Source organism: Limanda limanda, chromosome 6 (assembly GCF_963576545.1).
Source record: "Limanda limanda chromosome 6, fLimLim1.1, whole genome shotgun sequence".
Classification (NCBI taxonomy): domain Eukaryota; kingdom Metazoa; phylum Chordata; class Actinopteri; order Pleuronectiformes; family Pleuronectidae; genus Limanda; species Limanda limanda.
The window spans coordinates 13,291,554-13,308,835 of NC_083641.1; the positions used below are offsets into that span (position 1 = coordinate 13,291,554).

Consider the following 17,282-nt stretch of genomic DNA (forward strand, 5'->3'; position numbering starts at 1 on the left):
AAAGAGGTAAAACCATAATGAACTGGTTTAACATCTACTGCTATGTTGCATGTGAAACAAGACAACGCAATTAACCCAGCGTCACATGAGCACACTGCTGTAACATATTGTGAATGACAGTAATGGAATGAGTCGAATGAATGTATCTCTGAAATGAAATCACAAATAATTACATCAGAATAATGAGCGTGCACTATTATGTTAATGGGACTTCACGTTGTCCCGTCATGCTGTTGTGATTCCTCTTCGTGATCAGGGAGGACGTCTCTCGTATTAAAATATGTTCTCTGCCGTGGCTTTTCCAAATCAATTCGGATAAAAGCTTTGGCCAAATTAACATTAAAAGGCATTAGAGAAAAACTCTCTATTAGTGTAATGAAATCATTTCACTGTTTTCATTCAAAACTTGCAGACCGTCATGCTTCAGTTTTGAAATAATTGAAAGATTACGTTTTCCTCTGGGCAGTGCTTCCTCCTGCAGTGACCATTAACCCCCCCTGCATGATCTCTGAAATACATTGTGTGCGTTTTTGTTCTTGCAAAAGCTCATCTTTTTGAGAAACAGCATCACCTGATAGCAACCAAATAAAAGTAATTTATGGAGAAGATAACATGGTAAAAATTAAAAATTAATCCGTAATTCTAATGAAATTTCCTAAAAGCAAAAATAGGGAAAGGAACTGATTATTTTATGAGCAAAAAAAACACAAATGTGTTTTGAGTGGGTGCGTCAGGACTTGGTGGGTGGGTGTTGGGTGAGGAGAGAGAGAGAGAGAGAGAGAGAGAAGCGATATAAGGAGGAGCAGGTAAATTAATATGACAGCTGGTTTGAGGTTTATGGCGAGAAATGATTTACAAAAGGTCATAAGACAGCATCTGACTTTACATAGGCATACATTTTAGTGCCAGTAAAGCACGTGCACACGCATGAAGAAAAGGGCAGCAGGTTTCTCTGTCTGACAGTAGAGTTGGGTGAGGCACAGATATCTGTTTGCTGCTTCCGGTCAAATATTGCTTGTGAGGATTTGTGCAATAATTTCAAGATCCATGGCTTAGGATGCAACACACTCGCTCAAACACACACACGCACGCACACACACACACACACACACACGCACACACACACACACGCACACATACTGGATGAGCTCCAGATTCATTACAACAGCACTCTGGCGGCTGATTGAGTGATCAAAGTTAATCACATTTAATCATCTCTAATCATATGTAATAACCAACACTGAGTGCTCAGGCATGACAAGCCTCCACTGTCTCTCCATCGCTCCCTTTTCTTCTCTCCTCCTCCACTCCTTGATCCATCCATCCCCCCCCCCCCCCCCCAACGCAAACTCCCAAACACCACCCGCCTTTCTCCTTCCCCATCTCTTCCCCCCACTGAACCCAACATGAACTTCAGTGAGAGGTGGAGGAGAACAGGATACGAGGAGGGTGTCAAAAAGAGGAGGAGGAGGACAAATTAAAGCAGAGGCCGACAGATGGTCAACCTCAGTGGAACATCGAGCAGCTCTTCCTCTTCCTTCCGGCTCCGCTGTGTAACTCTGACAGCTTTGTCGGAAACGACTAAAGCAGGATGATCTGGCAGTAGCAGACATTATTTGTCGACACTATCGTCTTCTCTCCAATTTATATTTCGTACAAAGTTTTAAAAGCTGCAGAGTCTTAAGCCTCCTCGTTTTCTTCCAGTGTTTTTTCACGCTTTGATCAGATTTTCGAAGACCCACTGGGATGCGTCTCTAAACCGCAGTTACATGTTATCATAATGCAGTGTGATAACTGGAGCTGCTAGGGATTTAAGCACACTGCACACAGTGCGTAAATAGTCCTACTGTGTGAATTTATATAGCTGTCACATTGGATGTTATGAGCACTCATCTGATAATAAAGCTGTTGTTGTAAGATGATGCAGCTCGGTACGAGGGTTGGGAGATTGGACGGATATATCATCGATCGTCGGCTGCAGATTGTTTTGGCAATTTTATTTTGATAAATATGAGGCTGTCTCCTCGAGAATTGATTCAACAATAGCCTAACCTAGGAACTGGCACTTCTAATTTATATATCATTAGATGTATCTATTCATTCAGTCCATCCTGACACTGCTCACAGACACACAAACAGTGTCATCGAACACATCTGTAAAAATAACATAATTTTGTCTTCACAAACACACATTTCCATTTAGAGGGAGAAAGTGAGATCTTATCACAAATAGTCCAAGGAGTCACCTTCAAAAGAGGCATTTAATACCAGGTAGGAACACACAATCCGCCCCCTGATCTCTCAGGATGGATGTCGATACCGGGTCTAACAATCCCAAAAATCGCACAGTATTTTGCTCAGAAAAACGTGTTCACAAATGCTTGTGCACATGCATCGTGTTCGAATCTTTTGCCATCACGTTACTCCTTCAGGTTGGATGTTTTGTCCGATTTAAAGCCAAAATAAGCCAAAATAGGTAATTTAGCATTCTTTGTGGCAAATAGCTTTTCCATCATTGCATTTGCTGGGACTGGCGACATGAGTACACACACAAGCACATATACAATGTGAATCGATGGTTTTGGCTGACTGTGGCCGACTGGAACATTTTAACTGATCGCACAACCCTATTCTGTTCACCTGTTTTTTAGTGTTTGTAAAGTAGAAAGTAAAAATGTTCAAACAAAAAACCCTGAGGCACAAGCTCAATCTTCCATGACCTTAAAATGTAACATCTCCTGTTATCTCAGATCCCCTCTGTTGTTTTCCTTTTCCTCCATGTCTCCAGACGCAATCTTTATTAAAGCAGAAAGCTGCTTTTAGAGGAGCGATGCGAAAACTAACTGCTCTCACCTTGCAGCTAAATTGTCCCTTTTAAAACATTAGTATGCTTCAAATGAAGTGTTTGCCGGCTGGTCAAACAGCCTCCGAGACAGCCTCGCCCTTCACCATACACGTTTTGACAGCAGAATTGAGGGTCTGTTTTTTTTTCTTTCTGTCTTTTTTGCAATTTTCTTCTTTTTGAAACTGACAATTTGTTGGAGCCATCAGCTGGGCGTGTAAAGTGATGAACGGAGATAGAATTCAAGCTTCTTTCTTTTTAGTTTTTGCTTTCCCTGACTAGAGCATTTGTAGTTTGATCATGTCTCACCTCTCTCTATGATGGCAGGCGTAAAACTTCAAGCCAGGCCATTCAGAAAAGCAATAAAGACTTTAGATGAGTTTGGACATCGAACAAACAAACGCCCAGTCTTTACTCTGAAGAGGGGTCACTTGTGTCTGGTTTATTTCAGCTGAGATGTGGTACTCCATGTCTGTCTCACTGGACCTGTAGATGTGCTGATTTTTGAAGTGGAACGTCAAAAAAGATGAATGAAGAATTTTTAATTTTCATTAGACGAGCAGAGGCAGACTGTAATTAAGATAACCACCATGTTTCCAAGCACCTCTCTCCAAGTTAAGTGCCTTAATCAAATCTTTAAAAGTAGCCTCAGACTGAAGTATCGTCTACACAATCTTGGATTAGAGAGATGGCAATGTATGTTACATTAGAAAAGCTAACCTATGTAATCAGGGGTAAAGCACAGGAATTTGAAGAGTTGTGGGCAACGGTAGATTATATCTATCTGTAGGGATATCGAGAGTTTTATTTTATTTTATTTATTATTGTTATTATTTTACGTAGGTATGTATGTTTGTGTGCGTGTTTATCTTTATTTATTTATTTATTTTTGGTATGTATTTGTATGCAGTGAAGTTCCCCTGCATTTCATTGTGCAACTTGTGTGGTATGTGTCAATGTGTTTTGTAGGTTCTTATTGGAAATTAATAAAAAAACATTGTTCAAATAAAAAGAACTGCAAAAAAAAAAAAAAAAATGTAGCATCAGTGAGGGAAGGAAAAACAAGATATTTGCCAGTATATGTGCTCTTTCATTTCCCAGTTTGGGATCAATAAAGTCCATCTATCCATCCATCCATCCACCCACCCACCGACCTCAACACCCACCCATCCATTTTTCTCTACTGAACAATGTAAATTAATTGTTAAGTGTTTGGTTTTCATGTTGCCAAAATGATACAAAAGCACAGAGTGTCCTAAAGAGCAACACTAACTCCCCTAATCCCAGACACGTCTGAGCTCAGTTCATTTTAAAGTGCCTCGCTCATTCCTCCAACAGGCACAGATTTGCTGTGCGTGTGCAGAGTGTGTCACAGTTTAAATATTGTTTCAGAGGCCGTCGCTGCCTGCCAAGCTGAATATCTGGGGAAGAGTTGTCGCAACATAAACCTTGTACCCACAAAAAAAAACACAAATACAGCAAAGGCCTCAGGTTTCTGGAGCCGTGCGTTGAGATCATAAGCAAACAACCAAACAGACATCAGGGCTTCTGTTTGTCTCCCTCCCCAGGATGCTTTGCTGCGGTTGGCGGCGGTTGTTGATGCTCGCTCGCTGCGAGTGGCCCTTCGAGACAGCGTTCAGGAGCTGCTATCCAGCACGGTATTTGAGCACAAACACACACAAAATTTATACAAATAGTAGAACATAATTGGAATTTTCCTGATTTTCCTGTCAGCGTTTGCAGCGTAGTGGAGCTAAGTGTCTCTTTCCTGACACGCGAGCAGGAACACAGACCGGGGCCTTTCCGTAAATGGATGTGGCTCATCACTCACTTTATTAGTTAGGATCTGATTAATCCTACAAATGAATGTGTACATAAATGTGTGTGTGTGTGTGTGTGTGTGTTTTATTCTAGGAGTGTGTATGTGTCTACTTGCTGGAGGGAGACTCAAGGCTGCTGTCTGACGACCCGCCACATGAACTGCCTCTGGAGGGAAAGATCAGGTGTGTGTTGCTCATGCTTGTGTGTCTGTGTGTGTGTGTCTCCATGCAGCGAGCAGCAGATGTTTTGTCTCGGGTGAATCACCGCTGTACGCTGATTTGCTCCGACGTTCGCTGAGGGCGGCGACACCCTGAAAAGCAATAGAACGAGGGCGAGACAAGCGAGGGGGAAACACACACTCAAACACACACTCACACACACACACACACACACACACACACACAACCACACACACAACAGCTCTTTTCTCTGCAGGAAAAGCAGGTGGCACCTGAATGAATATGAGCTGCTTAGACCCAAAATCACACCATCAACACAAAAGCGTCACAGAGGGAGATGTCATCATCGAGAGACAACACCGGCCCTCGCCTCTGCTTTTATCCTCTTCCTCTCTCATCTCTATTGCTTTCTCATTAGAACTCTCCCTTCATCTCACTTTTTCTTTTTTTCACCTCCTCTCATTACACCTCCCCCCTCTGCCTCTCTGACAAGCTCTCCCCTTCCGCTGTCATGTGCTATTCCACCTTGCCACCTCACTGCATCAGCCTGTCTTTGCCCTCTTTCCCCTCTCTGCCCGGTCTCTCCCCGAAGAGCGATGAGGCACTAAGCCGGTTGTGTTTCGGCCTCTCTGCTCTCCGCCCCTCCGGCTCCCCTCCCCGCCGCTCCTCTCCCTCTCTCACCTTCAAGCCCTCTCCCCGCGGAGGCGTTGCAGGGCTAATAGCCGAGGTGACAGCGCCCGGGGTCCCTCGGTAAGACATGACGATCCTCTCCACTCTTAAGTGCTCTCCGAAGCTCCACAGCCCTGCGTGCGACTGCGCCCTGCTGCCCGGGCGCTGGCAAAAACCAATACTACATTATTGATGAAACTGTCTGTTTGTCAGATAGGAACCTCTTTTCCAACACCTCATTGCCACAGAAACACTGGATCGCACACACTTACATGCTTATGCACAAGCATGCAAGGACACAAGACAAACATACAACCCAGTGCACTCAAACTCACAAACACACACACACACACACACACAGATATTCGCTAACACACTGTCAGTGCAGCATGCAGTCTTGAGGTAGTGGGGATATTAAAAGAGCTACAGGGCACTTTGTTACTTTCTCCCTCCAGTTCACCTGCTTATATAAGCCTGTTATCGAGACCAACACACACACAAAAGCACAAACATGCACACACTCCATGAACCCGTCTGGGAGGCAGAAGGCCGTGGTGGTTGAGCCCATTTTCTATTACATACAAACCCATTAACTGGACCTTGACACACACAGACACACAAAAAGTGCACAAACATCATCTGCAAATAAATCCCTTCTCGATTGTTTATACTCAAAACTCTTGTGTTTTACAAGATAAGATAAATTGTATATATTGCAGAAGGTAGATGCACATCTAAAGGTTGAAGAGATTCACAATGTAGAGATTCACAATGCTGCTGCACAACTACTGCAAGCCTTTTTTAGTTGGAGCTAATTTTATATCCATCAAACATAGTTTTGTGAAAAGGACGAATTCATTTATTATTGGCAGATTGCAGATGATCGATGATTGATTTTGTACAACTATCATTTGGACTGCAGGTTATATACGCTTATCAAATACATATTTAGGACAAAACTCTTATTTAAATGTTCAACAAATCATCTAAAAAACTAAGATCAAAATATTTCATTGAGTTGACAGTGCACCACTGTCCTGTCAGATGCATTTTAGTGTAGTCTGCTCTTGTTAGCGTTTCCAGGATTATCAACCCTATTATTTTTTGGGAATATTTTATTTTTTCAAATATTTTCACAATGCAAGAGAACATGCATACAGAGCACTCTACATTAAACACTACAGAAAATTACATAACAAAATTAAAAAAATACACACATAGATGAAATAAAACTAATTAAATAAATAAAGTAAATAATTCCCCCCACCCAAAGAGAAAAAAAAAAGAAGAAAAAAGTTGGTGCATAGGATGACACATCACAGAGAAATACCGCAATGACACAGTAAATAATGTAATTCAGAGCTCCAAATAGTTTCAGTCCTATGGTACCGTTGGTGGTGTATCCATGTACTCCAAATAAGGCTGCCAGATTTTCAAAAATAACTTATATTTCTTTCTGAGACTATATGTAATCTTTTCAAGAGGAATTCAACTGTTCATTTCCACAGACCATCTGTCTATGAGAGTCGGGGAATCAGACTTCCAAGTCATTGCTATACATTTCCTGGCCACACATAAAGCAATTCCTGCAAATTTAATTTGGAGCTTCGTTAAAGACCCGTTGAAAGTTGTGAAGTTTCCCAGTAAACAGCTCAGGATCCAATGGAAAGGTAACTCCTGTGATCTTAGTGAAGGCATTACAAAAGTTCACCCTATTATTAACTAAAAATTCGACCTGTTAATGCAAAATGTATTTACATTGGTAGAGAAGCATGTAGACACTGGACGGATGTTGTGGACTCTGGGAGGGAGCTGGAGTATCTGGATAAAAACCACACAGACACAGGGAGAACATGCAAACTCCCCACACACAGACACTGGCCAAACTGGGATTCGAACCATGAACCTTCTTGTTGTAAGTTGACAGTGCACCACTGTGCTGCCTAATATCAAATCCACAGCTGCAAAATGTATTTACACATCATGCGACTGAAGTATGCAGGCTCTACCACAATGCTTTCACCACTGTGTTTCACTTGTGAGCTATGTATCTTAAATAGTTCACACAGAGGTACTATTACTCCCTTACGACAGAGTTGTGTATTCTTACAGTATATACATGACAAGGCAAACACAAACTAGGAGCTTTTATAGTGACGCTTATGAGCTCTGTCATGTGCAGAACCGTACAGAGAAAATGGTAAAGCAGTTATGAAGGGTGGATTTCATAGTACAGGTTCAGGAATGAGCATCACCCACATCTATTAATCATCAGCTGATCTGTATGAGCACCACCGACTCACATATCCACGGACATCACTGTGGTCTGTTGTCCATCTCGCAGTCTGTGCTGCTGCAGCTGCTGGCTGCTGCCACAGACCTCCGACTCCACACTGTAAACCTGTGTGTGCCACTACTCCAGCTCCCTCTCACTGCCTCTGAGGGGTTCCTGTTTTTCTTTTTACATGCTCGGAATAAATTGGCTTCATGATCACGCAGTAAAGCTGATTTGAACAGACATTAAATAAATGTCAGCTCTATTTCCCACAATGATCAACGACAATGAGAACGAGATTAATGGACATTTTTACATCGAGGCAAAACATAGACGTTTAGCCACTGCTGCGTGCGTGTCTCAAAACTATTTTCCTTCTTTTTCTCTTGTATTTCACTGTGTGTTTAATGGACTGTGACACATGTTTTTTGCAAGTGTGTGTGGGTGTGTGTGTGTGTGTGTGTGTGTGTTTGTGTCATTGGCATTGGTAAGTCAAGAGTAAACAAGTTCTTGTCTTATATTTTAACATAAGAAACCTGCGCTCTGTATCAACTGTAACACAAACGCAGACCTACACCTTTGCCACCATGACACCTGGCTTCACACCTGGCCAGCACACACGCTCACAGACAGACACATACAGACAGACAGACACACACTCACACACAGACTCATACACACACAAATGGTCGTATTGATTTCATATAATGACACAATGAATAATAGAACTATTCATACATTCATTTTTTTTTGTTTTGGTCAGTATCAATGAACACAACGTGTCTGTTTTTGTAATGTTGCTGATTGTTTTTCCATTTGCTCAGATTGTCTTCCCAATCTGCTCTTCCTGTTTGTCTCCCCACTGTCTGACCCACCGTCTCTCTCGCTCTCTGCTCCTGGCTCTGACCAGCATGCTGTAGGTAACAGTCCCTCTCCAACCAGGGTCGAGCTCAACATGTGTGTTTGTGTGTGTCTGTCTTAGGAGTATCGCGGACCAGCTGAAGCGATGTCAGTGTGCCGGCCTTCCTCCATCTGAACTGCCAGAGAAATACAGAATCTGCCTCGCAGCACCGTTAGCGGCACACAGAAGAGGTGTGTGTGTGCGCCTGTGTGTGTGTGTGTGTGTGTGTGAATGGTGCTTGTGGACACACAAATGGGGAAGCATGTGTGTGCACGCATGTTTGCCTGCTTGTGCGAGCATAGTTCTGTGCATACAGAGGAGCAGAGAGATGTGAGAACAGTGAGAGGGAAGTAGTGAACAAGAGAAGATGATGATTGCTGAGGAAGAGGTATCTGTGTGGGCAGCAAAATTGGACGAGAAACAAAGCGATGAAAGTTTTAGAACAAGAAAAAAACACCCAGTAGTTCGAGGAGAATGAATAGAGTCCACACTCTTTAAATTAATGTTTTTGTTTTTCATCTAAGGGCGAGAAAAGAGAAAATAACCTTGAGGAATGTAATCACACAAACAGCTGAAAGTACAAGAACAAATTCCTGAATCATAATAGCTCAATAAATACCGATGGACGATCAATATTGTTGTGGAAATAAGAGTCCAATGTGGCCTAATCACCATTTTGCGTGTTCTGTACAAACAAACACAACAACCCTGAGTTATTAGACTTATTTTGGCCACGTGGATCTGCTGCTGCTGTCTGCTCCACATCGACCTGACTCGCAAATGAAAGGAGATGAAAGAGAAGAAGAAACAGTGTTATGCAAGGACATCAATTGTTTATTTCTCCCATGTTCATTTCCTTTATACTCCCCTGTTAGTGTTAGAACATGGAGGGAGATAATATTTAATATTAAGAGCACGACAAGGACATGAGGAGACATTTTTTTAAAAAATGTTTGTTTTGTGTGAATCTGTGTGTTATGTATTATGAATGCTTGTCCTCCTTCTTTCTCTTTCTCTCTCGCTCTCTCTCTTTCTGTCTCTATCTCTCTGTGTCTCTGTCTCTCAGCTGTTGTGATTCCTATCTTGAACCAGGAGCGGGACAAGGCCATCGCTGTCGTACTGGTGAGACCTTGATTATAAGGACATGTACTGGGGTTTCAATGCAATAATAAACTGATGTGCTGATCAAGTCATAGCTTTGTCTATTCATGAAAATAAATAACATGGGTTCAGTAGATTCACGACAAAGACACAACAACGCCCTGGAAGATTCATGCTCATGTACGGGATTGGACTGATGTGTGTTTGTGTGTTGCAGGTTGGCTGTAATCCACTGACTGATCAGGATGAACTGCATTTTAACATTCTGGAAAAACACGTAAGCATTCCTATTTCATGTCGTAAACATAAAAAAATGAAAACAACTTGGCAACAAGGCCATCACCATGGTGCTCAACATGTTTTACAGTGGAGGAAATGCACAGCCTGTATGAAGGCAGATCTTTGCCAATAATACAAACAGATGTAGACACAGAAAAAGCCTTTAAAGGAAGCCACACCTAAATTTACCTATAGAGTGCAGACCTCCACTAAGGCCCAACTGTCCCCTTATTACACCTCGTTTAAATTCACTAGATTTTCAAGCTCACAAAATGTCTGTCTACTAGTTGCTCAATGTATCTCTGCTAAAAGTGTGTGTGTTGTGATCATACACCCAAGCTCAGTAGGGATTCCTGTTTGATATTTACATCACATCATTACATTTCCATTGGTTTTTGTAAACTAAAGAAATATTGTTCTCAACTGACTTTGGTGCTTGTCTGTGTCTGCACCACATCCCAGGCCTCGGTGGCGTGCGTGCGAGTCCAGGCCGCTCAGACGTCCTACCAGAGGCCTCCCCTCAGCCCCTCGCCCATACAGTCCCACAATGCACTGCTGCATCTCAACGTCTCAGAGCAGGACTACTGCGAGCTGGACCGCAACATTCTGCAACTCTGCGGTAATGTCGGCACGCACTCACACACGATCATACACTAGCACATATTTTCTGTCTCTCTCTCTCACACACACACATATGCATACATACTCACATATGCTTATACACACACTCTTATACTCACACACTCTGACACTGTCCACTCACACACACACACACACACACACACACACACTGGTTTATGAGAGGTGAGGTATATTAGTAGAAAAACCCATCTGGACAAAAAGCTCTATGAATTTAGATGGACTCTGTCACTGGCACAGGAAATATGTGACAGCTCCTGTGTGAAAACAGAAAGCTTTGCAAATACACTGTTTAAAATCTCATGCTTAATGAAAGTTGACTCGCTAATGCTACTGCTGCTCCACAAACACACATTCACACTTCCATCTTGTTTACTCCCTGGTAATTGCCAACAAATATGAGTTGCCTGTAGTCCCCTTAGGTTTTTCCGACCTTTCTTCTTCTTCCCCGTGCAAGCACTCTCTTTTTGTCTTCATCTGCAGTCCAGGCATCCCTCCATCTCTTGTCTTGTCTTCATGATTAGTCCCTCTGTTAGCTGGTTGGCGTTCACCCTCCCTCGACCTCGCTGTCTCCGTGCATCCCTCCGCGGATTGCTTTCTGTCCACTCGTGTACATGTTCTGCATTCCCGTCCTTCCCAGACGCCAATCTGCCCTTGCTCCTCTCTGTTTTTTCTCTCCCATCACGGTCTCTCTCTCACTCCCTTTTCACTTTCAGGCGAGCTCTATGACCTTGACGCAGCCTCTCTCCAGCTCAAAGTCATCAATTATGTAAGTGGTCGAGATCACTCACACACTCCCACATGGTACACATGCACAGTTAAAAATGTACAGCCCATGCAAAGCATGAACTCCTTCCCAGCGACTACCCCTCTCTCACCCTGTCAGTGCCCATACCAGAGGCTCTTTATCACAAAATTACTTCATCAGCATGCCCCCTCCATATGCATGATATACGTTCCCTGAGAGCGGGGGAAGATATCAGGCTTCAGTTACAGTTTGTGCAGAAACCTGACAACATTTCAAATATAAGAAATGATTCATAGATAAAGACAAGCTATGGAGGAGGGAGAGGTGAAGGTTATACTGCATCAGAGATACAAAGACTCTTTCAGAGCTTCATAAAAGGCAAATGAATGTATGTAAAACACTTGTGGTTCGTTTCTCAGACGACTGAGCATAAATGACTTGATGTCTTGTCTGATTGTTAACTTTAGACCATTATTCTAAACTGTAGGACATTGTCTTTCAACGTTATCTCTCCTCATTTCATATTTGTTCTATCAATGAAGGCAAACAGCCCGAAAGATATCTTTAAATAAAAAAGAAAATTTGCTTCAGACCAAATAATCAATCGTTTAATCTTGAAATCAAAAAGTTCAATAATGAAAATAATTGTTAGTTGCAGCCTTAATACTTAACAACTATTTTTGGAGATTCAGATATTCACAATATTTTTAAGGGACCACTGTGCAGGATTTAGAGACATACAGTGGTAAGGTTGAAGATTGCAACTAACGGAAAACCCCTTCTCAACCCTTCTCTCCAAGCGTATTGAATCTACAGTGGCCTTCAGGCAATATAACAATATGAAAGGTCCACGCTAGTTATTGGTTTGTTTATCTCTGGGCTACTGTAGAAACATGGTCACTCAACATGGCAGCCTCCATGGAATAGAAGCAATTCTTGAAGTAGAAATAAAATGCACAATGATTGTACACTATTGAAATCAGACAATATGACTAAAATATAGATGTTGTATTCCAATTGTACCATAGATCCTTATAAAGCCTAAACACTGGAGTTCTTATGTATTTTTCTTTCGAAAACAGAAAGTCTGAAAATATGTCAGTTATTATAAAACCATTTGAAGCTTAAGCACTTAACCTGTTCAAATGTTTTACTCTGATGCATAATCAGCAGCTCATTTTCACCCTTCTACCCATTTTCTTCAGAATTTTCAATTATGTCTTCTGTCAGTTTAATAAGATAAACTCATTTAGTTCTAACTGCTGTGCTCTTGTAGCAGAAAATTATATTCACTTTGGCTGCATGAGAAAAAGATTGTGACAAAAATCTATTTATTTCTCTATAAAAATGGTAAAAATCTGAGAATGGTGAGGGATTATTATGATCTACCTGCAACTGTTCTACCTTCCTAGTTGCATGAACGTCTCTGTGTGGTCAAACTGCTGCAGTGCGGCCTGCGCATACAACACAACGTCAGCTTTTGACGCCTCCAACATGCATTTGAAGGAAGGGAGAGGCTGTAAAAGCCTGCGGGGGTTTTAAAATGTGTTTTGAGTGCGACATGATTTTTTCCGCCTGTTTATTGTTAGGCTACAGTTGTTAAAAGGAGTGAGGGGAATGGGAGAGGAGGAAAGGTAGAAAGAAGAGCAGGAAATTGTTGCTTCTTCAGAATCGTCATTTTGGTGGGAAGGGCTCGGGGCAGCTCTTATGAGATTAGCAGTATTTGGGAAAATAGGGGGCGGAGGGTCTTATTATTATATGTGGGTGCAGCAACATAATTTACGTGTGTGACTGAGGGGCGAGTGTGTGTTGGCAGCAGCTGTTGTTTATTCCTGTCCTGGTTGTTCTCCATCCAGCTCTGTGGATTACACAGAAGAATATTGTGTCAGGAAACGCTGCTCTTACGTATAACTGTGCGTGGGTTCGTGAGCGTGCATGTCCGCGTGTGTATATTGCGTGTGTACTGACAGTATTTGTGTCAGCGTGTATAAAGGTGGGCTTGTTTGCACCTCAGGAGTCTATTTCAGGCTATGAATGTGAATGAAATGTTTCCCATCAGAGACAACAGCAGGATATTGGTTGCAACCCCTCAGGACACAGAGCACGGCAGCAGAAACATTCAGACACTCACACACACTTACACACACACAGGCAGCAAAACGCGACTTTCATTGTCTACGCAGGGATTTAGAGACTTACAATTTCAACGGAAAACGTTAATCTTGTGCTTAAATCAATGCATGATCATGTATTCAAGGTTATCTGCAAGGAAATTAATGTTTTGATGATATGATCACTTATTAAATACAACATACAATGAGTAAAAGTGATTTATTTGGTGTATTGATTATTATTAGTAAGATTATTGTCATAAAAGAAAAAGACCCAGGATACACCCATGTATTAAGCAAGGTAGTCATATTTGTTGAAAAGTATATGAATGAATATATAAATTAAGAGAAGTTGACTGACAATATGTGTAAAAGATAATAATATGTGTATATGCTCAGTTTTATATATATATCCCTTCACTCAACCTATTACAGACACAATAAACCCAGACAGATTTTTGCGGAGATAGTATTGAATTGTTGCCCCTCGCTAACTCCAGTCATTTTTCATTGTCCACTGATCTCTAATCTCTGCTTCACACCTTAGCTACGCTCCATAGAATCTTAAATGAAGGCTTTAAAAACAATCTGAGAGAGATTTTTGTGATAATATATCAGGACTCATGTTGTGTCTGCTTTCTCCCTTCAGCTGCAGCAGCAGACTCACTCGCAGTGTTGTTGTCTACTACTGGTGTCCGAGGACAACCACCAGGTGTTTTGCCAGGTACGCAGACGAGTACAGGCTCACATATATCAACACCAGCTATGACCCCTAGGGGAGCAAATCAAAACACCCTTTGTCATTAAAACAGACATCATGGGGTCCAGTTTTTTTGGTTTTTCTTAGTTTTCTTTGGTTTTTCAAGAAAAGTGCACCAGGCACATCAACAGGCTATTGATTGCAATGAGACAGAAACTTGGTCCCCTGCGCATGAGTCATATGCCAGTTTAAGGTCTCCACCAGGATTGAAACTCGTACACACTCACACACACATTAGCAGTGACTCATTCACCAAAGAGTATTTGGATGTTAACATTTGAATAAACAATAACCTTTGACCTTTGTGACCCTGTAGGTGGTTGGAGACAAAGTCCTGGAAGAGGAGATCAGCTTCCCGGTGAGGTCAAAAAACATAATCATTACCAGTAAAAAATGCACAGATGAGTTTATTTTGTCATTGCATTTATTTGCCAGTTGGTGCTCATTTTTATTTATTATAGAATTATTAAATTATTTGTTGAATATCCTTGAGTTTGTGCACTAAAGTATATTCAGAGGTTTGTCGCAATTTCTATCAGGCATACAAGCATCGAAACTCATCTTGTAAGTTTCTTTGACTGACATGAGTGAATAAACCTCCCACATTAAATCTTTTATAATCCCTGGCAGTGGTTATAATTAAGAAATTTGGACAAGAATAATATTCGTTTCCTGTGGGTTGCGCTCAGTCTCCTGTCCTTGGTTGTGCTCCACACGGCGCATTTTTAACAGGCTTTCCATTATGGAGTGAATGGACTGCGTACCCCAGCATAAATGATCTGTGAAATCTTGATAATAGTCGGTGTAGAGAGATATTAGGACACAAAAAAATGCTCCCTGGATAGACCATTTGTGCTGATTTAACAAGGGAGCTAATAGACTTCTGTCTGAATAAACAACCTTTATTTATATATTTTACCACTGTAAAATGCTCCAGTTTCTCCATTTTACATGTTCTCTCTGCCTCTCACCCTCATTACACTCATTTTTCTAACCCCGTCTTTATCTCTCTCTCCTTTTGTCTTGTCTTTTCAGCTGATGTTTGGACGTTTCGGTCAGGTTGTTGAAAAGAAGAAGTCAATTACGCTTCAGGACATCAGTGCAGTAAGAACACGTCTGCCTGTGTGTCTTTCTGTCTGTTTGTCTGTTCGTTTATTAAGCAACCAACCAACCTACTAACCTACCTACGCGCCTACCTAACTACCTACCTACTAACTAACCGAATAGCTACCTACCCACCAACCTACTTACCTACCGACTAATCAAACAACTACCTACCTAACAACCAAACAACTACCTATTTGCCTGCATGCATGCCTGCCTGCCTTCCAACCAACCAATTGATCAACTAACTTAGTACCTACCTACCAATCAACCAACCAACCAACCTACTAACCTACCTACGCGCCTACCTAACTACATACCTGCTAACTAACCGAATAACTACCTACCCACCAATCTACTTACCTACCGACTAATCAAACAACTACCTACCTACCAACCAAACAACTACCTATCTGCCTGCATGCATGCCTGCCTGCCTTCCAACCAACCAATTGATCAACTAACTTAGTACCTACCTACCAATCAACCAACCAACCAACCTACTAACCTACCTATGCGCCTACCTAACTACCTAACGACTAATTAACCAAATAACTACCTACCCACCAACCTACATACCTACTTACCTACCTACTAACCAAAAAACTACCTACCTACCTACCAACCAAACAACTACCTATCTGCCTGCCTGCCTGCCTTCCAACCAACCAACTGATCAACTATCCTACCTACCTACCCACCAACAACCCACCTACCTACCAACCAAACAACTACCTATCTGCCTGCATGCATGCCTGCCTGCCTTCCAACCAACCAACTGATCAACTAACTTAGTACCTACCTACCAATCAACCAACCAACCAACCTACTAACCTACATATGCGCCTTCCTAACTACCTACCGACTAACTAACAGAATAACTACCTACCCACCAACCTACATACCTACACACCTACCTACTAACCAAAAAACTACCTACCTACCTACCTACCAAACAACTACCTATCTACCTGCCTGCCTTCCAACCAACCAACTGATCAACTATCCTACCTACCTACCCACCAAAAACCTACCAACTAACCAAGCAAACAACCTAACTACCTATACCTACCTACAGACCAACTGACCTTCATACCTATCTATCTATCTGATCGTTTGTTTTTGTCTGACTTTTTCTCAGGAGGAGCGTCGGCAGCTGTCCAGTATGTTAGACTGTGAGATCTCCTCCATGCTGTGCGTCCCAGTGGTCAGCAGGGCCACTGGTCAGGTGGTGGCGCTAGCATGCACCTTCAACAAGCAGGGTGGCCAGAGGTATGTATGTAAAAGACTCTGTCCATTCTGTAGGCTTTCCTTAGCCTTCTTTCCTTTTTGGTTGTATTCTGTGTTTCGCCTGCAGCCTTTCATGAAGATTTCAAGAGACACTCTCCTGTTCTTAACTTCGGAGCTGTTCAGAAATCACTGTAACTCAGTCACTAATGGCTTATTGCTAAAGCATTTTTAAAATGCAGGAATGTCAGTCTGAAGATGATTAGGCTTTTCCTAAATCCTGAAGCACTGACTTACGGAAGATACAAAGATTTATGTGACAGCGGCTGACAGTAACGTCGGGATGGGTAGCCTTTGGGTTTGGGTTTGTAGCAGTGGAGAGTGTGTTGCAACTGTTTCCACTGAAATCTGCCACTAAGCAGCCGAAGGCGCTGCATTGCCCCGTTAACGGATAACATCACTATGGAGCCAAATCACCCAGTCTGTGTGGGTGTGGGTGTGTGACCATGCAGATGGGTATGTGATGATCTAGAGTCCGGTCATAAGTCCAGCAGCAGCGGGTGATGAGGCTGCTTGCTTTGGCACCATGTCTTGGCACTGACAGTATACGTGTGTGTGAGGACCAC

At 42.2% G+C, this 17,282-nt stretch overlaps 1 protein-coding gene across 2 annotated transcripts in view; it reads left to right on the plus strand.

Annotated features, from left to right (window-relative positions):
• LOC133003908 (cGMP-dependent 3',5'-cyclic phosphodiesterase) overlaps positions 1-17,282 on the plus strand; it is a 156,059-nt gene that overhangs the window by 120,284 nt on the left and 18,493 nt on the right. For both annotated transcript variants that reach the window (XM_061073729.1, XM_061073730.1), the window contains exons 3-13: positions 4,411-4,500; positions 4,757-4,845; positions 8,769-8,878; positions 9,754-9,809; positions 10,006-10,065; positions 10,530-10,686; positions 11,423-11,475; positions 14,215-14,289; positions 14,642-14,683; positions 15,361-15,429; positions 16,571-16,701. In XM_061073729.1, the coding sequence (XP_060929712.1) occupies positions 4,411-4,500; positions 4,757-4,845; positions 8,769-8,878; positions 9,754-9,809; positions 10,006-10,065; positions 10,530-10,686; positions 11,423-11,475; positions 14,215-14,289; positions 14,642-14,683; positions 15,361-15,429; positions 16,571-16,701 (932 nt within the window). The remainder of the gene's footprint in view (positions 1-4,410; positions 4,501-4,756; positions 4,846-8,768; positions 8,879-9,753; positions 9,810-10,005; positions 10,066-10,529; positions 10,687-11,422; positions 11,476-14,214; positions 14,290-14,641; positions 14,684-15,360; positions 15,430-16,570; positions 16,702-17,282) is intronic.